Source organism: Neoarius graeffei, chromosome 23, assembly GCF_027579695.1.
Source record: "Neoarius graeffei isolate fNeoGra1 chromosome 23, fNeoGra1.pri, whole genome shotgun sequence".
Lineage (NCBI taxonomy): Eukaryota > Metazoa > Chordata > Actinopteri > Siluriformes > Ariidae > Neoarius > Neoarius graeffei.
This window is the reverse complement of record NC_083591.1, coordinates 42393964-42421513: the sequence shown is the minus strand read 5'-3', so window position 1 is coordinate 42421513 and position 27550 is coordinate 42393964. Positions and strand designations below refer to the sequence as shown.

The 27550-nt window shown below is 43.6% G+C and overlaps 1 protein-coding gene across 2 annotated transcripts; it reads right to left on the bottom strand.

Moving 5' to 3' along the window:
- Positions 1 to 223: 223 nt before the first annotated feature.
- LOC132871741 (E3 ubiquitin-protein ligase RNF126-like) lies at positions 224 to 27460 on the bottom strand. 2 transcript variants are annotated; one of them, XM_060906206.1, is made up of 11 exons: positions 27352 to 27460; positions 25237 to 25295; positions 24863 to 24923; positions 22193 to 22428; positions 21837 to 21905; positions 21674 to 21743; positions 21377 to 21470; positions 8892 to 9007; positions 8017 to 8091; positions 7756 to 7916; positions 4866 to 5000 (listed from the first exon to the last, which is right to left on the bottom strand). In XM_060906206.1, exons 1-11 carry the CDS (start codon positions 27424 to 27426, stop codon positions 4967 to 4969), a joined length of 1050 nt encoding a protein of 349 aa, XP_060762189.1. In that variant the 5' UTR covers positions 27427 to 27460; the 3' UTR covers positions 4866 to 4966. The 2 variants fall into 2 exon arrangements, with proteins under 2 accessions (XP_060762191.1, XP_060762189.1); XM_060906208.1 differs by lacking the exons at positions 7756 to 7916; positions 8017 to 8091 and having other exon boundaries at positions 224 to 5000.
- Between the last annotated feature and the right edge of the window lie 90 nt (positions 27461 to 27550).

Here is a 27550-nt window from a genome sequence, read left to right as displayed (position 1 = left end):
CATTCTTAAAAATGACACGTACTGAGTGATTTTTCTACCCGCTGTATTCACAACCACTCATGCTCATTGTTCTAATCATGAGGGAAAATAAAATTGTGCAAATAAATACTTTACCCAAACGTCTTTTTTTTTGTAAATGTTCTTCATTCATGTTATTTCATTTTCCCCCTCAATAAATACACTAAATGCCTATTTCACAGAGTACACCTCTTAGCCACTGATGTATAGGAATTTTAAAATCATTTTAATAACAAAAAGAGCTCTAGTTGAAGGTTTTCCCTTTAGGGAAATGAGAGACCTAACAGTCTATTAAAATGACATACAAATCCTGTAATTGGCTGGGTGTGAGAATGTGTGTGCAGGCGCATGTGTGTATCTACAAGAGCTCTGTATACATCGTAGGATGTTCATCCCTTGTTTTCCATTTATTTGACCCCACAGTCGTTTTTTGAATTAAACTCCATGTTTGTACAGGACTGCTCGTGTTTATTAAAAAAAAAAAAAAAAGCCAACATGGTGGTGCGTGTGCACGCGTGTTCTCTCCTCGGTTTCTCGACATGTCCTTTGGCGTTGGCTCCAGGGAGTCAGATGATAATGACAATGGTAATGATGAAGATAATGAAGCGTTGGTCTTAAAGGGTGCATTCTAGACAATCAGGTTTCAATTCTGACCTCACTTTATTCTCAATAATGGCAGACAAGAGTGAACTGGAGCACTAGAACATTCCTGGCTCTTCAGGACTGCATTAGTAAGATTAGAGTGAAAGGCCGTAAGGTGTAAATCGACAAGTGCCCAGAAAATGAATTTCGTTCCAACCCCCGTGGGTCTACTTTGAGAATGAATATATGGTTTCTCATATGGATTTCAAACGCCAGACCAAAAGTTCTCCAAAAAAAAAAAAAAAAAAAAACGTCAAATTTGCAGATTAGTCAAATTGTTAATTGTGTGATTTGATGCTATGGTTCATTTCAAAAATAGCATAACAAATCCTCCAGGACCTTTCAAAATTCAGTGAACTTGTACCAAACAGAGGAAAATGACAAAACCATCAAAATCCTTATGATTGAGGTAATGAACAGCTAGCACTAGAAAATAATTTTATTTTTTCCAAAAATAAGGCCCACTGAACCAAAACGTTGTTCACTCCTATTAAAAGGGGAACTGAAGGCAAATTTATCATCAAACTTCTATTTCTCATTTTATTAAATATCGGAATGCATTTTTGATAGCCATGTCGTCACTGCTATAGCAAGTTATAAGTGTTTGAAATATTACGTAGCATATCTCAGTCCATACGTCAAAGCAATGGCCGTAAACAAGATTCGTTGAGACCTGTACGAGACATCGTAGGATGGAAGTAAAACGTAGAGCGGAAATCAAAAATTACCAACGTTCCCTGTGTCCGAAATTGCTCACTGCTCCCTATTCCCTATATTAGGAATTACTATATAGGAGGACAATATAGCGAGCTCATTGGTAAAATGAAAAAAAAAAACGCTTTCGGACACTAGTCCGTCACGCTGGTATTTACGTCATTACTGTCGCACAATTAAAACATGCCAGATCAGTCAGCTGGTGGGTTTTCAAAATAATAAATACATGCATGTGTTTTTGTGATAAATCCATATTATACTGAGCGTATTTCCCACATTAATCAATACAAAGTACCTGCATCTTTCAGGTTTTTTTTTTTTTAAATCAAGGCTGAATAATTTCTTCTTTGCCGCTGCCTTTTATTAGATCAAATTTAAGACTTTTAATTTGATTTTCAGCGTGACTGCAATGCATGATGGGATATATTGCTTTGGTTAGTGACCATCATTGTACACTACTTTTCGTGATGCATTGTGGGATACTTTAAGTGCACGATATAGGATGTAAATAATCCTCACTAAGGTTTCGGACAGCACTACAAAATGGCGTCCCCACTATATAGTGCCCTATATAGCGAGTAGGGAGCGATTTCAGACACAGGGGTCGTCAAAAGACGCGCACACGCTCTTTCGAATGCTGACGTAATCAAGCCGGAAGTTGTGTTTGTTTTGATAGCAATCAGGAAAGTTTGAAAAAAGTAGACAGTAATCGTCATTCAAACTCGTTTTTTGTGCAAGATTTCGTTTGGAAAACAGTTTTCAAAATGGCGGCACTGACACCTGGCTGACTCTTCACGTTTCGAAGTCTCGCACAAGTCTCGTGAAGATCGCACAGATCCACGCCTGCCGTGGACCAAACGAACTAAATTCAACATGGCTAAAAACCGAATAGGCCGATAAGTATAATATTTAATTGTAATTAGTTGCCAATACGAGTCACGATACAAGGTTACTAAAACCGAAAACGTAACTAACACGTTAAGAAATAAAGCAAGTTTAAAAATTACTTCAGTTCCCCTTTAACCCATTGACGCCGGATGCTGCGTCGCGCAACATTGCCCCTAGCGCCGGTTGTTGCATAACGCAACATTGCCCCAAATGCTGGTTGCTGCATAACGCAGCATTGTTGATTTGTCATTATTTTCAAGACGCATGCCAGATTTGTTTTTTTTTTTTATAAAAATGTGTTCGTGTTAATGCTGAATGAGCATGATCCAATAAAAGCAGAGAATTTTATCTTTTAAATGCAACTTATTTCATGTCTTTATGTGCTTCAGAGGCTGAGATATTGAATTTTTCATAGGCGTTTTCAATTAATTATTTTTATTTCAGAAAACCCTCAGGCAGATGGGGACCTTTTCTAAAAACTGGCTTAGACATTTGCAGACGTTTTTTTGCAGGCGTTTCAGGCGTCAATGGGTTAAATGACTGAGCAGGAAAGACAGTTCATCTTGTACAATCTTTTCTGAGAACAACCCAATACTGAACAAGGCTTCCATCCAATTGGGTCCTTGAGACCTTCAGATGAAAAATGTACAGTACCTGCTCGACATTGGTTCACTGCAATCAGACAGGTCTTCTGGATAATCATCTTCATCCCCGATTATCATCCTCATCAGGCTAGGAATTCACAGTTCACACATCTGCATGTCCGTACATGGCAAAGAAAGCAGGAAATGCACACAAGGTCGACGTGCTTGCCGAAATGCAAGCACGTCGACCTTGTGCACCTTTCTTTCCCTGCAGCTGCAGCTCTCACATTGCACAAGAGCTTCTGGAACCGGTGGTCAGATAATCCATACAATGGTCAGCTCTCCTTTGTCCACTTCCCAACCATGTCCAGTGGGTGATGACGCAAGAGTCTGCTGCTATGAAGCCCTCTTGCGAACTGCAAGTTGCGCACTGTAACTTGCAATGTTGGATCAGTGAATCTTGACGGGAGCCAAGCTTTGTTCCCTTGCTGAACAAAAAATTTTTTTTTTTAAATCTTGTATCAGACATCATTTATTTTGTGGGCTGGACCATTCAAGAGGCAAACTCCCTGTTCCAGTGAATTCAGGATGTCGTCATCAGAGCAAAACTGATTCCCCAGACTTGTGAACACATTCAAGAAATGAGGGTTATCTTCAAGAACTTGCAGTGCTCCGTGCTTTCCCTTCCCATAAAAGGCACTTGTTGAGTCACATTGTGTGAAGGCATGCAGTCCAAAAAGACATCTAAAAAAAGCCTGCACCCAGCTTGCTTTGCATCTGTGTGAGGTCTATGCTTCTACCTGTACTCTACTTTCCAGTCATGAGGAAGACACAGCCACTGAAGCTTTCCAGAATGCGAAGGCCAATGATAGCAACATCTGTATCTGGGTGACCAATTATGATGCTGGAATGTGATGTACGAGCATGCTTTGCTTGCAGAAGTCGTCTGGTGTCTGCCTCTTCGTGATCACAGAAAAGATCTTTGCCCTCAGCTGCCTCATTTCCAAGTTAAGTGATGGCAAACTTTGCCATGAGTCACCTTGATCACAAGACCAACACTGTATGCTAGCTTCAACGATATCCAAGTCTTCTAAATGAATTCAACAAGTGCCCATTTGCTTGTACCCTCCGGCAGGACCTTTTTCCACCGGTTTGGCATTTTCTGTTCCTTTTCATAAATCTTTACGACTTGCAAACCCCCCTTGAGCATGTCTTGAGTTATGTATATTCTTAATGCTCATAGGTGGATGTGCGTCACAAACAAAATCTCCTCTAGAGAGCTTGTTCCTCCTTGAAATACCATAGAATTGCATCAAAAAGCTCTCCGAAGGCATCAGGAATGTGTCACACGGACTTAAGATGAGCCATTGCATCAAATCACCCGAGCTGCATCCTCAGGGAATTCGGTCACAAATACATAAACGTTCCAATAGGCCTTGGCTTACCAACTTTCCCACCATGTTTTTCTCTCTTCCGTGAAGAGTGATCCACTTTTTTGAACATTCCGCAATCTTTGCGCATCGCACATCTGTAATAATTTGTGCGTTCACGTCCATAATAGAATTCTAAGTGCACAAAACACTTTGGATTTATCGGAGAATCTCCGGTCCGTGGTATTGCGGGCGACGCCATTTTGTTTACTCAGCTGATCAACCTTTGACCTACCAGTAGAATATAATTGAATAAACTGCGTCACGTGGTGCCTGCACCCAGGCGTATTCATGCGTTCACTGGCTCACAATAGTAAAACAATGTGCGCTGGAATATTTACACCAGATTTTGATACCAAATTACTCAAATTTAGCAGTCAGTTTTGTGGAGAACTTTTCAGAACTAAATATTCAATCAAAAAGCACATTTTAAACCAAAGCGTTCTTCGAGCCAAGGGGGTTGGAATGGGCTTGCAAGTTACAATTTACCTCATACGGCCTATGAGGGATTTGAGTTTAAACATGATTAAACCTGGTCACGTCCTGTGTGTGTGAGGGGATTGTGGGTATTTTAGGAGTTGTTGGCAGCGTTTTCGTTACTGGGGGAATTTGAGGAGGACGATGATGATGAAGAAGGTGAGAAGTTCATTCCTGATAAGCCGGGAGGATCTGTGGCTGTGTTCTGGCCGCTCAAGCTCTTCCTGCACACCGGACATGTGTCATGCTGTGGAGAAAGACAGACAACAAAACACAATAAGTTGGGATTACGAAATATCACAAAGACGCTTTACATTTTAATATCGTGGTGTGTGTACATATACACAAAACACTGATGCTTAAAAGTTTGTGAACCCTTATATTTATATATTTCTGAATAAACAAGGATTCAAAAACTTAAGTACCAGTGTTTGTGTATAGACACAAACGCAGCTGGATAAGGAAAACCCAATTAAACAAAAAATATAATATAAAAGCTTATACTTGTTTATTTAATTGTTGACCAAGACGTTCTAAAATTACAGATCTGCGAGTGGCAAAATATGCAAATCTTTGTTTTCAGTATCTAGTGTGACCTCATTGTGCAACAATAACCACAACTAAATGTTTGTGGTAACTGCTGATTGGTCCTGCACATCAGCTTGGAAGAATTTTAGCCCATTCCTCTGAACAGAACAGCTTCAGCTCCGGGATGTTGGTGGGTTTCCTCACACATTTCTATAAGATTAAGATCAGGACTTTGACTTGGCCATTGCAAAACATGAACTTTTTTTCTTCTGTAAACATTCTTTGGTGGAACGACTTGTGTACTTTGGTTGTTGCCTTGCTGCGTGACCCACTTTCTCTTGAGATTCAGTTCACGGACAGATGTCCTGACATTCTCCAGAACCCACCACAGCATTCAATCTCAAGGAGCCAGCCCTGAAGGAGGTTGTCAAAGCAGCCAGGTCTGGCTTGGCACCAAGTCCAAATGGAGTGCCTCCTCGTGTTTATAAGAGGTGCCCTAGACTCCTGCAGCAATTTTAGAAGGCCATCAAGGTCATCTGGAGGAGGGGAAAAGTGGCGCAGCAGTGGAGACATGTGGAGGGTGTCTGGATCCCTAAAGAGGAAAATTCGAATACCACTGACCAGTTTAGGACCGTCTCACTCCTCCATGTTGAGGGGAAGATATTCTTTCATATTGTTGCCCATCGCATCACAGAATTCTTCCTGGGGAACACACAGACACCTCTGTACACAAAGGTGGAATTCTGAAGGTACCAGGATGCATTGAGCACATAGGAGTGCTCAATGCATCCTATGTGATCCTATGTAGGTATGTGATCCTATAGGAGCACATACCCAGCTGATCAGGGAGGTGAGGGAAGGCAACAGTGACCCAACAGTTCTGTGGCTCAACCTTGCCAACGTATATGGGTCAATCCCACACAACCTGGTGGAAACTTCTCTCATCTGACGCTATGTTCCAGACAAGATCAGGGACCTCATTCTGGACTATTACAGCTGTTTCAGCTTGAGAGTCACCTCTGGAACAGCAACATCTGCATTTCATCAGCTGGAGAAGGGCATAATCAAGTGTACCATCTTCGTGATCTTGTTCGCCTTGGCCATGAACATGCTCGTTAAGTCAAGCAGAGAGGTGGTGTGCAGGGGACCAATCACCAGGTCAGGCGTGCAGCAGCCCCCCATCAGAGGATTCATGGATGATCCGACAGTGACCACATCATCAGTACCAAGCTGCAGATGGATCCTCCACGGTCTTAAATGCCTCATCAACTGGGCCTGGATGGACTTTAAACCATCCAAGTACCAATCCATAGTGGTGAGGAAGGCAAAGGTAGTGGACAAGTTCGGTTTCTCCCTAAGAGGAGTTCAGATCCCATCAAAATCACTGAGAAGCCAGTTAAGAGACCGGGAAAGGTTTTGAACAGCACAACAAGGGATACTACCGCACTCCAAGAAGCTGGCAGGGAGCTGGGAATCCGACTTGTAGCAGTGGACAAGTCAGGGCTCCAAGGAAAGTTCAAAGTCTGAATTTACCAGCATGGCATCCTGCCATGATTCCTCTGGTCACCACTGCTGGTGTACGACATCCCACTGACCAGCGTTGAGAGCTTTGAGAGGAAGAGCCGCTTTTTATGCAGGTGGTTGGGTCTTCCCTGTAGCCTCAGCAGCATCACCATATATGGGAGTAAGAACAAGCTACATCTCCCCTTTAGCAGCCTGTTGGAAGAATTTATGGCTTCCCAGGCAAGAGAGGTGCTGCTGTACAGAGACTCCAGTGATAACAGAGTCTCCTCAGCCAGTACTGATGTGAGGATGGGTAGGAAGTGGAGGGCTCAGGAGGCAGTTGACCAGGCTGAAGCACAGCTGTGGCACAATGTGTGGGTGGGGACAGTTGCATCAGGACAGGTAGGACTTAGCGGCATCCCAAGACCCCAATACAAGGCCCAGGGAAAGGAAAGACACCGGCTGGTCCAAGAGAAAATCCAAGCAGTGGTGGAGGAAACCCACACCAGCAAGATAGTTGGGATGCAGCAGCAAGGGTCATGAATTCTATGGGAGCAGATAATAGACCAAAAGATTTTGTGGTCAGAATTGTAGAAAGCTGAGCTACACCAGACCAAGGTCCATGTCCTTCCCAGCCCAACCAATCTATTCTCCTGGGGCCTGGCAGAAACCCCCCGCATGCCTGCTGTGCCAGGAAAGAGGATTCCTGGAACACATCTTAACCCCTTCAGACACAAGGAAAAATGCTATGGAACTTCATGTGTACAGTAGTACACACCATGTCCAAAGGGATTAAGCTGTTGCCCAAAAGCCCTAGGGGAGCAGCATTGCCAGTGGTGCCATGGCCAGGTGCTGAAGGTTATCACAGAGGCCATCACAGCACACGGATTTCTCTCAGTAGGCAACAACAATCAGCAAAGCACTCCATTGTTTTTGTCAAGGCTGGAAAGAAGCCACAACAGCATACAAACCTGACAGGGGAGCTTCTAGCAAAAGCCCAGGACTGACAGTTGAAGGACGACCTGGGGAGACAGCTCAAATTCTCAGACACCATCGATGTGACCATGCTTAGGCCTGACATGGTTCTTGTGTCAGGATCAAGGCAGGTGGTCCTGCTGGGACTGACTGTGCCCTGGGAAGATTGAATGGGAGAGGCGTTTGAGAGGAAGACAGCCAAGTACGAGGAGCTTACAAGCAAATGCCAAAGCAGGGGACGGAAGACCCATTGTTACCCCATTGAAGTCAGCTGCCGAGGATTTGCTGGCCAGTTGCTCTACAGGGCTCTCAAGCTGTTGGGGATATGGGTACTGCACAGAAAGAGAGCCATCAGGAACATCACTGATGCTGCAGAGACCACAAAAGCTATCTAGACACAAGTCAGGGGCTGATCACCCCTGGCTGGGTCACCTGGGTGAGGGTGGATTATGTTGAAAGACCCAAAACACCCAATGGCCCCAGGTTACATAACTGATAATGTGTCTAAGCTACACTATAAGGGGTATGTAAAATCACTTCCCACTCAGATATGTATGACTGGATCAATAAATGACCAAGTATAATATTTTGTCTCACTGGATTCTCTTTATCTACTATTTGGACTTGTGTGAAAATCTGATGTTTTAGGCCACATTTATGCAGACTTATAAAAAAAAAAAATTCTAAACAGTTCACAAACTGTCAAGCACCACTGTAATAAAAATACATCTGCCCTGATGAACTTGAATCTGTAAAAACTAAAAATGCTAGAGGTCCTTCGACAAATACTTGTGAGATCAAGTGTTCATGCATCGTCTCTTATATTATATTTTCAAAACAGCTGACCTGCACAGAGATTTGCTTTGCGTGGCCCACATGCCTGTAAACTCTGAACCATGAATTATGCTAATTGCCTTAAGGCTGCTTTGCTATGAAAAATCTTTGGTCGGACATGTGGTGCCTCAGCCATCACAAAAATGCCCTCTATATGATCGTCCTGATGGATACTTAGGACACTGTCTGCCTTAAATGAGAGCAAATACTGCAATAAATCGAAACAAATACAACCACAGTATTTCAAAGAAACTGAAAGCAAAGCAGCGTAGAAACTGGAAAAAGATGAGCAAGATACCTGTTCGAGCCAGGGCACTATACAGTCATTGTGAAAGAGGTGATTGCATGGAAGTTGTCTAACACTTTCTCCCTCGGTGTAGTCTTCTTTACACACGGGACATTCTAAACCAGCTCCTGCATAGGAGAGAACAATGTAGAAGTCCTCATTAGGAAATGATGCTCCTTAGGTAAATAAAGCTCTTGGAGTTGGCTGAGGTCAGAGACAAATTATATAATCAAGTCAACAAAACACTCAAATGTTGCGGGGCTAAACATTAGAGACAGATATCCAATATCTGTATTCGACTGACATTAACAGAATATGCTGGATCAGATATCGGAGAGGAAGAAAAAGAAAAACTAAAATGCTATCCGTTTCTGTAACAAGCTAACGTACCACAAAACAGGATTTTCCGTTATAATAAAATAAACCAACGCGATGGTGACATGAACCAACATGATGCAAAGTTGATTATTTTCCAATAACAATACATCCATATCCAGTGATTTATTCCACAGCAACTTGCTAACAATGTTTATTAAAGAACAATGGATACGTCATACATTTTATCAGTTTATGGTTACATTAAAATGTTGAACGTCCACGAAACAAGGTAGGTCCTGTTCTATCACTTGTACTATAAAACAGTCGTTCCTCTCCCCCCCCCCCCACAATCCCTTCAAGTTACTAAAACAAAACACATGAATGCAGCTCCTCCTACAACTGAAGCAGGAAAGATCTCCACCCTGAAAAAAAAAAAAAAAACATCTCAGACTGTTTCAAAGCACTGTTAAATAAACATCTCCTCGCAATAAACTTCACTGTCAACAATTTTTAATCCATCGATTTGGATTAAATAAATTCACCCTGTGAATTAGCAGTTACTATAAAAAAAAAAAAGGACGAGTAGGAATGTAATGATTTATCGTCACACAATATCGCAATACAAATTTCCAATTCAAATCGACGGCAAAAAAAATCGTGATCAGTCTGTGTAATTTTAGCTTCTCCTAGCTGTAACTGCATTGTTTCGAAAGCAGAGGATGCAATAACAAAATTGCAGGAATGCATATAACTTCACCATAAGTGGAAGTAACACAGATCCAATGCCATGAAACGCTGGTTATCTATATAACCGTGGAGGAGTGGAAGACTGCCAGAGACAGCCAATAGACTAGTGGAATTCCTCATGTGCTCGTGCACTGGTCGAGAAACGTATAAATTTGTCATCATGCGACCACGATGCTGCGAGACACTATATAAATGCCGATATGCAGGTCATGGCATTTTCAGTGGTCGTTCTTGCCCTTCTGAGTGACCAGAGACTCTGGCAGTCTTCTACTTCTTCATAGAACCACGATTACACATGCAACCATCTTTCTTTTTCACTCCTGACAGACCACCAGAGGCACTCGATAGACTAGTGGAAGATGTATGCCAACCAGGTCATGAGGAAACTTGCTCAGAACCAGGCAAGACAGTTGGGAAGCACAGCCGCATGCGTCAAAAGGAGTGATGCCACATTCAAACTATGGTGGGGTTTACATTAGACCGTATCAGCAGATCATCAGATTCACGTTTTTAAAACGATTAGCGTGCACACAGCAACACCAATACACGATTCGCGTGCACACAGCAACACCAATACACGGATACGCTCGGCTCCGCAGGCATCCTGCGCTCCAAATCACTCCACCCTGAACAGCGAGTGCCCTCTGGAGGGTGCGCACTCTGGCCCTGCGCAGCTCACAGAGCGCGCGAGTATAGCGCACGAGCTGTGATTCGGGACTGAGCCGCTGTGTGTGTGATCTCAGTGCATATCACTTACCACTTGCAAGTGGAAGGATGGGAAGCCTAAAAGACAATCATAACTACACAATGGGCAGTATTTGCATCAGTATTTGCAGTATTTTCATACTTTTATACTCTTTAATGAAAGGTGATACAAGGCGGAAGTCCGCGCCGTTTTTCAGCAGTCGCGTCACATGACCAACGCCAGCGAATCAGGAAGGTGGATGTCACAGTGACGTTGTCCAATGACGACGCCAGCTAGAGCTCAGCACAGCGTATCCTCAATGTTTACACAGCACCGGGTCAGACACGATCTAGATTGAATACGTGGACCCTGGCGGATTCCCGTTTCCCGGCGTTTTAATGTAAACGGACAGTGCATCCGCGAAGAAAACGAGACAGATACGGTCTAATGTAAACTTGGCCTATAAAACCTGGTGAACGCGCTGGAAGAAAACCACGTTGCAGCCGAACAGATATCAGACAGGGGGCACCACACAATGCTGCCCAGGAAGCTGCTATAGCCTGAGTTGAGTGCCCCTTCAACGGTGCAGGAGCTGCCTGCCTGCACCGCTAGTAAGCGGCAGAGATGGTCTCTAGGACTCTGGGAAAGCCTTCATTTGGAAAAAGAACAGAGCCATTATTTTTCCCTCCAAAGCAAACAAATAGTTGGTCCAAGGCCCGCCAGGGCAAAGTAACAAACATATTGCCGTAACGTACGGACAGCACACAAGGCCCTACGATTAGGTTCAGTTGCTGGGTTGAATGCGGCCAAGAAAAGGACCCATTTATAAACTGGGGTGACAAACCTTAGATAGAAAGCCAGGGTTAGGCCATGAGGTTACAAAACTATCCTCAGGGCCCCAATGTATACACTGAGGACTGACTGACTAGGCATGAATTTCACTCACCCGTTTGGCAGACGTTATGGCCAACAAGAAGGCGGTTTTATATATGATAGCCACTTAATGTCAGAAGTTTCCATTGGCTCAAAAGGAGCTTCACATAGGCTGTTCAACACAGAGCAAATCCCATTGTGGACTTCTCACACGGTTTGGTGGGCGGAGACAAAAAGCACCCCAAGGCTGTAATCAGCCTGTGAGCACCCAAAGACATCCCATCTACTAAGTCATTACGGGCCACAATAGCTGCCACATAAACCTTTATTGTAGCCACAGACCTGCCAGCATCCAACAAGCTTTGAAGATATTCAAGCACTTGAGACACAGGACAAGACTGAGCCCGTGTTTACATTAGACCGTATCAGCGGATCATCAGATTAACGTTTTTAAAATATGATTAGCGTGCACACAGCAACACCAATACACGATTTGCGTGCACACAGCAACACCAATACACAGATACGCTCGGCTCCACAGGCATTCTGCGCTCCACATCACTCCGCCCTGAACAGCGAGTGCCCTCTGGAGGGTGCGCACTCCGGCCTTGCACAGCTCACAGAGCACGCGAGTGAAGTGCACAAGCTGTGATTCGGGACTGAGCCGCTGTGTGTGTGATCCCAGCGCATATCACTTACCACTTGCAAGTGGAAGGATGGCAAGCCTAAAGACAATCATAACTACACAATGGGCAGTATTTGCATCAGTATTTGCAGTATTTTCATACTTTTATACTCTTTAATGAAAGGTGATACAAGGCCGAAGTCCGAGCCGTTTTTCAGCAGTCGCGTCACATGACCAACGCCAGCGAATCAGGAAGGTGGATGTCACAGTGACGTTGCCCAATGACAATGCCAGCTAGAGCTCAGCACAGCGTATCCGCGTATTCTCAATGTTTACACAGCACCGGAGCTGACACGATCTGGATTGAATACGTGGACCCTGGCGGATTCCCGTTTCCCGGCAGTTTAATGTAAACGGACAGTGCATCCACAAAGAAAACGAGACAGACACGGTCTAATGTAAACTTGCCCTGAGAGTCCAAAGACCGAGCTGAAAAACCCTGCAGAAAAAAATACAAAAAAAAAAAAAATCAATAAATGCAAGCTTCCACCTGTCGTATATGGCCCATTCTATAATTGCGGGTACATTTCAAGTGTTGACTGTAGTCAACTCTTATCGTTAAACTGGGCAATCCATTAACAGAATTGATAAAAGATAACATTTTCCCAAATTTTGTCTCTTAACTCCACATGCCAACCCCAAACTAGCTACCACATGGTATGTAGTAAAAACAGAATTTATGAATTTTAATCATATTTATTCTCATATCATCTCTAGCCGCTTTATCCTGTTCTACAGGGTCGCAGGCAAGCTGGAGCCTATCTCAGCTGACTACGGGCGAAAGGCGGGGTACACCCTGGACAAGTCGCCAGGTCATCACAGGGCTGACACAGACAACCATTCACACTCACGGTCAATTTAGAGTCACCAGTTAGCCTAACCTGCATGTCTTTGGACTGTGGGGGAAACCCACGCGGACACGGGGAGAACATGCAAACTCCACACAGAAAGGCCCTCGGGGCTCGAACCCGGACCTTCTTGCTGTGAGGCGACAGCGCTAACCACTACACCACCGTGCCGCCCCATCATATTTATTATTATTAATTATTATTAAAAGAGTGAGAGATTCACTCCAATATCACAAAAACAAATTTGATGAATAATTACTCTTGGTGTATCCTCAACATTTTGTTCAAATTAATGAGAGAAGAAATATATCGCACTGCCTTTCTGAAGTTTTCCGCCAGAGGAAGTGACAGCTTTCGATGCAGGTGTCATGCATATTATTAAAAGTTTTTGTGGATTTTATGTGGTTTTGTAATGAAGTTAACAGAGTTGACAAGAACATTGGGAAGGATAAAAATTTTTATATTATATAAAATTTCACCTAATATAGAAAATAGACTTTCTATGCAATTGATTTGATAAAAGTTAATAGAATAAGCCCCAAAAAACAGATTGTTAGACTGAAATCACTTCATGATTTTTCAAATTGAATATATGAATCAGTCGAAGACAACCAATAACGTGGGGGGTGGGAATCATTAATTAATGTTTTATGGATAAACTGGGTCTAAAATGGACATCAAGCACTGCTACTGGTGAAGGTGTGTCATAATTTGCATTATTGTTCAAAACTGATTCAATAAAAGATTTCTTTTGTGGAAAATAAAAGGTTTATCTCGGAGATGCAAAAATGTATCCCAAATTTTAGAATGACCAATATGCTGCAGGTTGATAGGGCATGGGCATCCAGAACAAATGTCTCAAACCCCTTGTGAACAAGCCATAAGCTGTCGCTCCACCCCAGAGGCCATAAACAAAAGTTTCAGCCTCTCTGGGTGGGGATGCTAGCAGAGACAGCAGCAAAGGGAATCATGGCCTGGACAGGAGGTGAAGAGCAATTAACAGGACTCGGCAGCCTATCTCCTGGATGCGAGTGAGAGTCATCCAGATGAAAGAGGGAGGAGGAAAGGCATAAAGCAGGTGGTTGGGCCATTCGTAAGCTCGGGTGTCCTGGCTTAGGGACCCACGCTTGTCCATCTCCACAAACCAAGATGGGCACTGCAGTGACTGCTGGGTGGCAAACAGATCTACCTCTGTTTTGCCATATGTCCTCCACAACATCTGAGCCACTTCCTTGTTGAGACACCAATCTCCTGCACGTAGACTTCCCCAAAAGAGGGCCATCTGCTGTGCTGTTCACGATCCCTGGGATATGTGCTGCGCTGAGAGACAGCAGGTGCCTGTCTGCCCAGATGAGAAGCTTCTATGTCAGGGCCAGACACCATCTGGACTGTGTGCCCCCTTGGTGGTTGATGAACATGACTGAAGTGATGTCGGTCTGAATCAACACATGCCTCCCCTTCAGGTCTGCACTGAAATGACAAAGTGTCAACCAGACAGCCATCAACTCCAGCAGATTTATGTGCTGTGAGCAGAGTTCTGGCCCCCAGCTGCCCTGTACTCCTCGATGGTTCCAGACCCCACCCCATCCTCTTCAGGAGGCATCTGTTGTCAGCACTTCCCGTCGTGGCACTCTACGCAGCAAAAGTCTCTGCTGATGCCATTGCAGTAGTGCCCTGATGCAACTCTGAAATACAGACAAGCATGTACCTAAGCCATGCTGGGGAGAGCCACTTGGACTTTAGCCAGCACTGAAAAGGACGCAGATGCAGGAGGCCAAGTTTCACAACCAATGTTGTTGCAGCCAGGAGCCCTGCAGGGTGAAGTAGGATCAAGTCAGTCAAGTGATGGCCCCTGCAAACCAGTGCAAGGGTGCCTCCGATGGAAAGCTGTCTGTCTGAAGTTAGAGAGGCCAACAACTGCCTGGAGTCTTGTTTCATGCCTATAAATTCCACTGACCGAGGGAGTGAGGGAACTTTTTGCCCAATTGATGGTAAACCCCAGGGCGGTCACATGATCTAACAGTTGGTGAGTATCCATCGCCACCGGTTCTGGAGAACGTGCAATCAGCAGCCAATCACTGAGATATGGTAATACTAGTAGCCCCTGACGCTGCAAGGGATCGAGGGCAATCTGCACACAGTGTGTGAACGCACAAGGAGCTAAAGAGAAGCTGAATGGGAAGACGCAATACTGAAATACTCCCCTCTGAAAGGCAAACCTGAGGAAGCGCCCATGTTCTTGCGCAATAGGCACATGAAAGTATGCATTATTCAGGTCCACTGAATTGAACCATGCATGACATAACTGCTTGTGTGACATCCTTGATGCAGAGCAGGCGAAAGAGAAGGCATTTGAGGTAACAATTCAGTCCCCTCAAGTCCAGAATGGACCTGAAACCCCCATCTACTTCTTTGTCACAAAGAAGGGTTTGAGTAAAACCCATCTGGGTGAACCTGTGGATCTACTGCACCCTTCTGCAAGAGCTTGAGGACCTCAATTAGAAGAGTGCATGTCTGTCTGGGGTTGCAGACGACTGTGGGTTGCATCATGGTATATTGTGGGGAACAATGGCGAAACTGAAGACGATATCCCTCCAAAAGCATGTGCAGGAGCCTACGATTGGAGGTCATCTCTCTCTCAAGTAGCTGAGTTGAGCTCCTGTGAACCAGCCCACCAGAAGTGGAGTCCCAAAGGAGTCAGCAATTCTGGTATCTTTTTTTTTTTTTTTTTTGGGGGGGGGGGGGGGGGGGGGGGGGGGGGTCAACAAAGTAGGGTCCCTGATGGTCTGAAAGAGTGTGGCTCCTGTCAGCTGGATGGATGCCCAAGGTCTGGTGCGTATCCCCAGCCAGCAGGAGAGAGAGGCTGAACCACAGTAGGGAGCAGCCTGATGACGAAAGGTGTGGTCCCAGCCCTATGATTCAGGAGCCTGTATGGGGTGCCGAAAGGCTGGCTAAGGGCCAATGAGGTGGTTGAGTCTCAGAGACAAGCCTGTGGTGTTCAAGGGCCTCTTGAGCCACAGGTCTGAATATCTGTCCTGGAAGTAAGGGCAAGGCTCTCAAGCTGTTTCGACAGGGCTCTGGCAGTGGGGTTGAGCTAACCACACCTGCCTCCTGGCCTGTACTAATTGGTCAAACCCTTGGACTCATTCATTAGCAATGGCACCAAGGGACTGAAGAGAGGTGTCCATTAACTTATTCGGTCTAACATCTGCAGTGGACGTGAGTGATGTATACATGGCCAGAAGCAGGTAAGCTAAAGAGTTACCTACTCTACCCAGAGATGCTGTAGCACTGTAAACTCTACCCAGGAGGTTGTCTGTGCAATGGCATTCTGCATTTGGGCAGCAAATTACCTGCCACAAGGCTTCATCAGGTGAGAAGAGAAGCGATGCAGGGCTCCACCATGGGCATTCTCCCAACCCCAACAGTGTCAGGCTCCACCACTGCTGCAAGTACATGAATAGTACAGTCAGGTCTGCATGCCCTAATCATTCAAAAGCCTCTGTGACAAGACGCAGTGTCCTGACTTTACTGGTGATGCGTAGCTTGTCAGAAAACCCTGCAGGCTGGGGCAAGAGGTTAGAAGTTCCCAGTGTAGCTTGCATGTCGTCCAATTTAAGGCGGGCCAAAGCTACCTTAAGTGTGCTTGGAATGGGTGCCACTGAAGAGTTAAATGCTGATGCGGAGCTCTGGGGATCTGAACCACTCCCACTGAGCAAATGGGGTGAAGGAAAAGGCACTGCAGCAGGCCCATCCTCACCATAATCACTGGCCAAGCCGGCAGTCAACAGGGACTCAGAGGCAGCAACTGACATAGCCTGAGTCCAAGTGAATGAGTCTGTGTGAAGCTGTGACAAGGCTGCGAGTGGGACATTCTATTCTGCCCCTCTCCAGTCTGTAGCCTGTCAGAAGGAGCTGGGTACACAGCAGACAACCAAGCTTGTAGGTGCTCAACACGAAATGACAGCTCAGCTATTTTACAAGCCATGTCTGCGAAGGATTTTCTTCTTCGCTTTAGCACCAAGTGGGTCCACAGCTTTCCTTTGCTTGTCATCAGCGCTCACCCCTGGGGTGGAGGGGGAGAGTTGTATCAGAGTCTGGGTCTAGCCAGGCTAGGCACAGGCGAGGCAGCTCCAAGGGCATCATGTTATAGGTCGGGCATGGGTTGGTCAGCGACTCACACAGGTGGTCAATGCCCATACAGAATGGGCAACAATCATGCCCATCCAATGCATTATGACACTATACACACCAGACAAACTCCATGATGCAATAGATTCAGCTCAGATTACAGCGAGTAGCTAGCAGGTATAGAATCACTGAGGTTAATCCACTGTAGAGCAGTATTGGTACTGCTAGCCATGAGCAGTAGTCTTAGCAGTATACCAATTTCATTCAGAAATATACTAGAGCAGAGCCGGTCAAACACGATCGCTCAGTAATCCCAATAAACATTAATGTTACCCACAAGAGGAGAGTTCGCAGGCTACTTACCTTAGCTTCCCTTCAATCCAGTCAGTGGTAGGTAATGTTAGTTTTCAAGTAAGCCCACCTGAGACAGAGGTGCTAGTTTAGGCAATCCGTAAGTGGATCGGCACTCAACCAAAAATAAACATAAATAAATAAATGAATCAAATCAATCTCAGGTAAAACCCAATGTGGCCTAGTTAAGCTAAACAACTCAAGCAACACTGCTTGCAATAAGTGGTGCCAATTATATCAGTGAGTGGAGCTGGTAACACACAGACACTCAACTAAAACTTCTCAGGTAACTCGAGGAGGCCTAGTTAGGCTAACAAATTGACTAACACTGATAGCAATGAGTGCCAATGCAAGGACACTCACAACCGTAAATAGAAAGTGAATGAGCGAGTGCAGCCAACAACACACAGGCACTCAACTCAACTCACCAAACTTAAGAGGGATAAATACAATTGTTCTGAAGCACAGCCTGTGAAGGCAAATCTGCTACTTCAGAGGGCTGCACTCATCTCAACAGTAATCCAATAAATTCTCAAGAGCAAGGCGAGAATGAGAATCTCATAACCCGCGTATCGGTATTTATACTGCGTCTCGCCATGTCATGGCAGAAGTTTATACATGTTTCTCGACCAGTGCGTGAGTGCATGAGGAATTCCACTAGTCTATCGACTGCCTCTGGCAGTCTGTGGCCAAGTTTACATTAGACCGTATCTGTCTCGTTTTCTTCCCGGATTCACTGTCCGTTTACATTAAAATGCCGGGAAATGGGAATCCGCCAGGGTCCACGTATTCAATCCAGATCGTGTCTGGTCCGGTGCTGTGTAAACATTGAGAACACGCGGATACGCTGTGCTGAGCTCTAGCTGGCGTCGTCATTGGACAACGTCACTGTGACATCCACCTTCCTGATTCGCTGGTGTTGGTCATGTGACACGACTGCTGAAAAACGGCGCGGACTTCCGCCTTGTATCACCTTTCATTAAAGAGTATAAAAGTATGAAAATACTGATCATTGTGTAGTTATGATTGTCTTTAGGCTTGCCATCCTTCCACTTGCAAGTGGTAAGTGATATGCGCTGGGATCACACACACAGCGGCTCAGTCCCGAATCACTGCTCGTGCACTTCACTTGCGCGCTCTGTGAGCTGCGCAGGGCCAGAGTGCGCACCCTCCAGGGGGCACTCGCTGTTCAGGGCGGAGTGATGTGGAGCGCAGAATGCCTGTGGAGCCGAGCGTATCCGTGTATTGGTGTTGCTGTGTGCACGCGAATCGTGTATTGGTGTTGCTGTGTGCACGCTAATCGTTTTAAAAACGTTAATCTGATGATCCGCTGATACGGTCTAATGTAAACCCCACCTGTAAGGACTGAAATAGAAACGCAACCCCCCCCCCCCCAAAAAAAAAAAACAAAACACCAGATCGAAAATGGGAAAGAGCAGTTGTGTGGCTGTCCAAATACATTGAACAAGAAATCAGAGTTCTCTTTTACAGACTGCCGACTGATAAAGAAGAGAAGCAAGTGGAGGTAGTACAAATGTTCATAAAAGTTTATTAAGAAAAAGGTTGTGTTATTAACTCATTTTGAATAAAAGGAATATTTTAGTCAGTAGGCTAGTATATTTTACTCTAACCTTTACAAATGTGGGTAAATAATTATTGTTTGTTATTAAGAAAATTAAAAAGATTTTTCATTTAACAAAAGGAATATTTAAAGTTGATAAATGCTGCTTTTTTGGTAAAATAAAAAAATACTTCTTATTCAATTTTTATATCATGAACCCAACATTGTAATCTTATTGATACAAGCCTCCAGCATTGTGCTACAGTTTTATCTACATTATATGATAATTCATATTGTGTTTATAAGAGAATAAAGATTCTTTTCATTTAAAATCTGCAATCAAGTACTGTTTTTCTTATTTAGGGTAGTATTTTGAGTACTGTTATAAACAAATGGTGATATCCGGGACAACATTATTATGATGCCGAATACAAAAACATGCCGAGAACAGCTATTTTAATACAAAGTGCATCGTTTCATTCTTGCAGTGCACACAAAACCAAGGCACAGACACCAGTTTTGTCACTGAAGCGTCTCACTTGTGGCAGGTGTCGAATCCAATTCCTCATCATTTGTCTGAAAAATGATGATGCCTGGTCTTTTCCAGACACTCGTCTGGAGCTTGTTGTTGCTCATATATAGCTGAACATTTGGGACAGACTGACTTTGCAGATACGCTTCTTTCACAGCCACAAGACGAAATCGTATCTGGTGGGATCTCGGGATGGAATGCCTTCCGCTGAGCAACAAGAGGTGACAGAACTGGGAAGATGTACTTTCACTTTTTCGTGGAGCTGAAGATCAGTCCATTCCAAGAACCCATGAGATCGAGCTTCCCTCTTGCAGACGGCATGTTAGAGCTCAGGGTTGGATATCTCACATGCCAGTAGTGATTTACAAAGAAAAATCTTCAAAAACTATTCACTCCTGATTCTCTCTAACACTCTTCTAAAATAAGTTCTCTTCGTGTTTTATGCTGCCTGTTCTTAGTATACATCATGATCAGCTTTTTCACTCGTTACATATCCAGGGTATCTGCACATTTCTGATAACCAAAAATAATACTTTTTAAGGCCATTTTAAGACCTGTGAGAATAAAAAATAAGACCACTACCGCGGGGAAAAAATATTTAAAAAAATCAGACTCTAGGCTATTATGGTCAAAGCATATTTATATTTTAATCAGTGCATCTCCAGTTTACGAACAGAATCTTGTCTTTTCCACAAGTAAACGATTTTGCATATTCAGAATCAGGGAACATTGCCCTGAAGACGGTGCCCACGTCTCCGTTCGAATTGTAGGAGTGGTGTCGGTCAATCGTTTGCAGAACCCACAGTATTTCAGCCTTAAGTGTAGCGGTCGAGGCGAAAGCACCGAAGGCACTTGTGCTGGGAGAAGTAGGCACCGAAGGGAAAGTGGGCTTTGCGCTAACGTTTGCAACCGGTGCTGCAAACATCTGCATGGGAACTGTTGTTACCTGACTGGCGGCAAAGCGTTTATGCTTTTCCCCTTTCATGTGAGCGTCAAGGGCAGTAGAGCCCATTGTTCTCAACTTTATGTCTTTCTTGCAGAGTTTACACCGAGCTTCATTTTCGGACGTTGCTTCTGACAACCAACCGCTATATTTCTGGTCCTCAAGCCACTTGTCCCTAAACTTACACTTCCCCATCCTACATGTCTGCCACGCTAAAGAAACCACTTCTTCGTCTTTTCCCACAACACTATAAGGAAAACACTGCCCCCTAAGTGTTGTGTGACGCCTGTACTTTTAGGTACAGAGCGGTCTTTTTGCCATCTTCTTGTTACACATTGACATGCGCTGTTTGAACAACGTTAGCACGGAAAAAAAAAAATGTACAAACATATATTTTTCTGTCCCGATGAAATTTAATGCCACCCATATGAAAATTAATGCCACACTTCGAAATATTAGCAAAATATAAGGCTATTTAAGGCCTTAAACGCCATATACTGTATATCAGACTTTTTCAGACTTTTTAAGGATCCGCGGACACCCTGCATATCAGGTTGTACTGTACATACACTAGAATACACTTGCGTTCCCTCGACGTGCTTGTGTTCCCACTGAGCGAGTGCTTTACCTCACAGGGAAATCTCATGAAATCAGGATCAGCGGTGACCAACCAAACCAGCTGTTTTCACATTCACGGTTTATCACACAATCGAAATCATTCGCGGCGGTTAAACGAGTAGCAAAAAACTAGTCAGACGTTTCTCCAGTCCATATCCTTCCACAATGCAGCAGTAATAAACACGCACCACGGGCAGCGACTCACCCACATGCTCCTCTGTGATCTGAACTGTCGGGAGGTTTTTGATCTTTTCTCGGTCTGCAGGAGGTGGACCCGTATTTTCAAATTGATTTAATAACTAAGAAGAAGAGAGGAAAAAAAATAATAAATATTCAAAGCCCAACAGCATATTTGAAAAATTTGCAATTTGGTTTGACTAATTACATCAGATTTGCATGTTTTTTTTTTTATACAAACAAGTGATGACTTGCGACTTCTGTTTTCAGAAAACAGCAGCAATTTTCGCAATAAAGAATGATGGAAACCTGTCAGGTGTAATACCTGTGTTATAATGGCATCTAATCCATTGGCACCCCAGGCGTAGTCCATTGGATTTGAATGTAGCATTCCCCTAAAAAAAAATAAAAATGGTCAGACTATGTGGCAAAGTAGTAGTAATTGTTTCATTTAAAACTTTATAAGTGTAAATTCTGCATCATCATACCATGGTCCCATTCCCATGTTTGGCATAGCTGTTGGCGCAATGATTCCGTTTACTAACTGCTGAATTATTCTGTTGAAACAAAAACAAATCCTTACGCTGTATTTGAGACACAGACATGGTTCCTAAACCATATGATGTTAATTTAATATCAACACAAAGTGATTTTGTTAGATGTGCTGCTAAACCTGACCTTTTTTTCCTTCAGCAAATTATCTCCCCCAACAGAGGGACAAAGCCCATACAGCAATCAAGTCACACTCAAACTGAAATGCACTGGTACTACGTGCCAACTGTCCCATCACTGCTCTAAAGTTGGCACTGCTTGGCAATAACTGCATGTCCTGTCCAGTACTCACCCCTCTAGAGTGGGCACTCCTTCGTGCCGTGTCCCTTGTCTCCGGGGAACATGGCGCCCCCGAGGTTGTCTGGCCCCGTAGCGTTGGCGTGATGGCATCTCCCTTTCACGTTGGTTCTCAGTGTCGCGCCCTTCCTCAGATGGCATGCCCGTCCGGAGATCAAAACCTTCTCCAAAGATGCCCAGAGCCAGTTGGCCGTACGGATGTGGGAAGGTAAACAGAGTCGGGTCCACATTCTGAGAAAACGGCAAGACGGCCATTTAGACGGTTCACTTGCTTTTGCCCTTTTTTTTGCTAATCCACAGGTTCCTTTTTCATGCTACACAAGGCACTTGGACTCGTACTCAACACTACGTATCAGTGTTGCAGAGTCGAAGTTTTATCAGCTATTCAAGAAGCTCACCATCAGCATATGTCACCATCTCATCTCATTATCTCTAGCCGCTTTATCCTTCTACAGGGTCACAGGCAAGCTGGAGCCTATCCCAGCTGACTACAGGCGAAAGGCGGGGTACACCCTGGACAAGTCGCCAGGTCATCACAGGGCTGACACATAGACACAGACAACCATTCACACTCACATTCACACCTACGGTCAATTTAGAGTCACCAGTCAACCTAACCTGCATGTCTTTGGACTGTGGGGGAAACCGGAGCACCCGGAGGAAACCCACGCGGACACGGGGAGAACATGCAAACTCCGCACAGAAAGGCCCTCGCCGGCCCCGGGGCTCGAACCCAGGACCTTCTTGCTGTGAGGCGACAGCGCTAACCACTACACCACCGTGCCGCCCCATATGTGACCATGTTACGAAAAATGATTCGTAAAGGATTTGAACGTAAAGAACCTCGTGATGACGATGCAGCGCCCAACTTTGCATTTGTATTGTCTTCTGAAGATGTTTTGAATATTTGTCGTACAGAGAACGTCATGAGCTACGTCGCAAAACAGCAGACCAAATACCTAGCTCGACAAGAAACGTCCAGTGTCGCCAAAAAGCTTCTGTTCAACGATAACAAGAATGTAAAGAAAGGTAGACCAGCTGTCACGATGGAGCAACAAGTTCTGCATCATTCTGGGCTGATCAGTTTTACCGAAGTGCATTGAAGAGAGAGATCAACAAAGATATGGTTAACTACGCTCGTGGTTCTAACCGCTCTACGTCAGCAACTGCCGACAGGAGTTAAAGACGAAGTAAGTAGCCATGAATTAAGCTCACCAAAAACTTACCTCGTGATCACACTAACAAGTGATTTTTCAGATCATTTCAATCCAATTGTTTTATGTTGCTTGATCGGAGATGTTCATATCTCTAGTTTATTACCAGTTGTCATGGTCTTACTGATAGCAGCAGGCTAGCATGATATCCATAATATAAGCGCAATATCTCCACAAACTAGCCACAAAACCACCCATTCATTTTAGAAACATTTTAGAGGAAAGTGCATGTGTCGAAAGTGCATTTATGCAATGCATCATCTAGCATCAAACAAGCAGCGTTTTGCTTTTCACAGCAAAAACACAAACAGAACAGAGGAAGAAAAAAAAAAAACAGGTGCCCTATGGGTACATGCGGCTACTGCTTATAAATAAAATTTTCTGATACCATGTCCATACAATAAATATAGCATGCATATATATATATATATATATATATATATATATATATAAATAAATAATACATTTACTCTATGAGGCAATAGCCACAAAAATGAAGCATAATCCAAAATAAACAATTTAAAAATCACAGAAGTAAAATATACCAAGTGTCTGTACTTTATATTACTCTACTCTTACAGTTTTCAAAACTGAAACCTCCGAACCAAGCCTGACATACACACGATGTCGCCATGACAGAAACTCTTATTTCCCGGAAAAGGCCCGGCGCTAGAGCTCAGCTGTCTCAATACTCTTTGACAACTTCCTGTAACAACTCCGAAGCGGGTCACATCTACATCACACATGGGCCCACTGGCCGAAGAAGGCGAGGAAAGGGGGACGACCTGGAGTATATTTTAAAATAGGAACACACTTTTCCTCGGTAATAAGCAGAAACATGTCTGAAAGCGATTTCTTTAGTCTAGTCCATTTATTTCGAATGGTGAACCAAACTGTATATATTCACCGGCCATTTTAATAGGAGCACCTGTATGCGTATGCGCTATTGTTACACTCACTCATTCTTACATCACGATGGCATAGTGGCTACAGCCTCTATATGAGGCAGTAGGCACAAAAAGGACAGTGAAATCACTAAAAATAGAATATACTGAATTATAAAATTCCTTTTTATATCTTTATTTGAGGAGATGAAGAGTCATCTGATGTTCCTGAAATTATCATTTGCCATATCTGCTGTTAAAGCACGACTCCTGTAATAACGGTTTTGAAAGGAAGTGGAATTTTATGCGGCAAAGACAGACGAGTGAAGTGGTACACTGTCAAACATGCTCGCGCAGCTATACTAAATATATAAGCACTTATGAAACGCTGCTCGAGCTGCAACACTGCTGGTGTGGATGCGGGGTTACCCAAAAAAAAAAAAAAAAAATCCCACTTACTACAACTAAGCTAGAACAAAAAGCATAATTAAAATTCTGTTTTGTCATATTCCAGTTGGGTAACAAACAAGAGACACAAGCTGAAATTGCTCCAAACTGCTCACTCACCTCAAACGGATGACGGTTCTGATCACCGGTGGACGATGTAGATGTGGACCCGTTCTCTGTACTGCAGACAGAAACAACCCATTTAAAAACTAATGTAAAACAGAAGGTGATTTAGCAGGACTGGTGAAAATTCCTGCAGAAGGAGGAAGAATTGGTCAAATGTTCTGATGGAGTGGGTGTGTGGGATCAGGGAAATGTTCTGATGGAGTGGGTGGGATTGGTCTATGTGCATCTTTCATAGGAACATTCAAGTAAACTATGCGCAGAAAACAATGGCAGGATTTTGGTCTTCTCCTGGCAAACACTGGAGAAAACCTTTTTTTTTTTTTCAAAAAAATAAACCCACAGCTCATTCATTAAGCAGGAGAACATACCTTCTCTCCTCTGGTAATTCCTCGATGAAGCCAGACTCGCACCGTGGACAGGTGTAATCCTAAACAAAATATAAACAGTTTGGCAAGCGTGTGAAATTACTCTGGTCAAACAGCTTCGTTCATGAGGTTTCTGTCAGCTGCAGCAGACAAAAGAAATTTGCTGAAAGCATCCAAAATGTGACTTTCCCCACATGGACACGTTTGGCTTGTTGAAATAGGACAACAACAAAAACCACAGTTCCTATTTAGAGACCAAACAAAACCTTGCATTCCTTTAACTAATGTTTAAAACCACAAGACGTGAAGCAAAAGTTGTTTTTTTAAAAACACAGAGCAGCGAGAACAACTTGGTATTGATCATCTCAGTTCGCTCTAGACCACCACAACATGTAGCTACTGGAAAGTTACAGGAGATCCGCACACTGAGTTCTGGAAGATCTACACAATACAAGTTCACTTTATACACGTGACATTCTCAGCCTTTATAAAAAGTAATCGAGCAACAGGACACACACACACACACACACACACACACACTACTTTCCTGAGCTTCCAGGATCTTTACAAATAAGAAAGCTCTCACTGCATATCTGTCGGCACAAACGACGCTTAGGAACTTTCTGGAAAACCATTCGATCAGCTGCCATATTGGACCATAAAGCTGAACAGCACATTAAAAGCGATGGTCAAGCATGACAGGCGACAGTGACATTTCTCACAGCAGTGTTATCAGATCCACTGGGACGGAAAATCAGTTACTGACACTAACTAGATCCAGGCCAAGAGATAATATACACTCAATACATAACAGTCGACTGAAAGGAGTTAAGAACCAGACTGACAGTATAATAGGCATAAACAATGCAAGCAAGATGATTTACATAATACATATACACACCTTATATATATAGTAGGGTGCATCAGTTGCCCTCACTTTCATAAAATCTGATGCATTTTTGTTTGGGTGTTCCTTTTCACCAATAAAGACATCCTGTAAAATTTTTTGACCATATTCAAAAAAGTCTAATGGTGGCACCATGAGGTTCATTTTTTTTTTTTGCCAAAAAACGCTTATTTTATGTTTTCGTGTAAGGTTTGAATCACAATGTTGGACTCCATTTATTGATTTCTTGTGAGCCAGAGATCATGTTAAGAACCTTTGCAAGGGATTGAGAAGCATTAATGTGATTCATAATACATTTGTATTGTTTAAAAGTAGTTGAACAATGATTCAATGAACAGCTAAAACTCAAACTGTGCTTGATAATATATTTTGAATATGGACTAAAAATGTGGATCTAAGATATTTGGTATACTATATAAGGTGCCAGAATGTTTCATGAAAAGTGATCGACATTTTGTCATAAAATAGCAGCTTTTTCCATAACTTTGAGCTCCTGGTGCCACCATTAAACTTTTGAATTTTGTCAAAATATTTCACCCAGTGTGTTTTCTTACCAAAAGGAACATAAAAACAAAAATGCATCATGATCAGAGGAACTTTTCATTTTTAGGGGGCAACTAATGTACCCTCTACATACTCACAAAAACACTGACTGAATATTTATTTAAGTATCAGAGTTAAACAGCTAATATTTAGGACTAAACCAACTGTAACATTACTGCTTAGACTGACAACTAGCCAGCTCACCCAGACAGCAGACCTCTGATTTCTGTGCAGTCTGTCAAAAGTAGTTCTATGAATACAATAAGAAATAAAAAGAATCTAAAAATATATATATATTAAAGTAGGCATATTTAAGGAGTATGTGTATGGGTTGTTTTGAAGTCCAAGCTGTACAGTAATGTGCAAAAATAGGTCACAGGATGAAAATGAGAAAAGCCATGAGATGACTGTGCTAACTAGTGCTGTTTAAAAAGGGTCTGAAAGCATTAGGCAATACTTAACAAGCTGCATGTTTTACACAAGAGGGATGATACGGTTGTTTGCTAGCAGTTCTGATACAGGCTAACTAGATTAGCTTAGCTGCTAGCGATGCTAACTAGCGGATATCCGAGCCGAAATTAGCGACTTTCCCAAACAAAGCAACATCTTGATAAACAAAAAGATCAACCATCATGACTCTAGTGCACTTATTTATGTGTCAGACTCACCGGAAGCCGAGGACTAATCTCTTCAGAACATCGGTGACAGAAATACTGGCAGGTCCGTAAGGGAGCTTCCGCCATCTTCGAATTCACTCACTGTAGGGAGCTTGCATCTGACGTCACTTCCGTCTTATTTGTTATGCAAGACACGAAGACTCGCAGAAACACAGCGTGTACGGAATCCCGAAAGGGACAAACTGCCTGA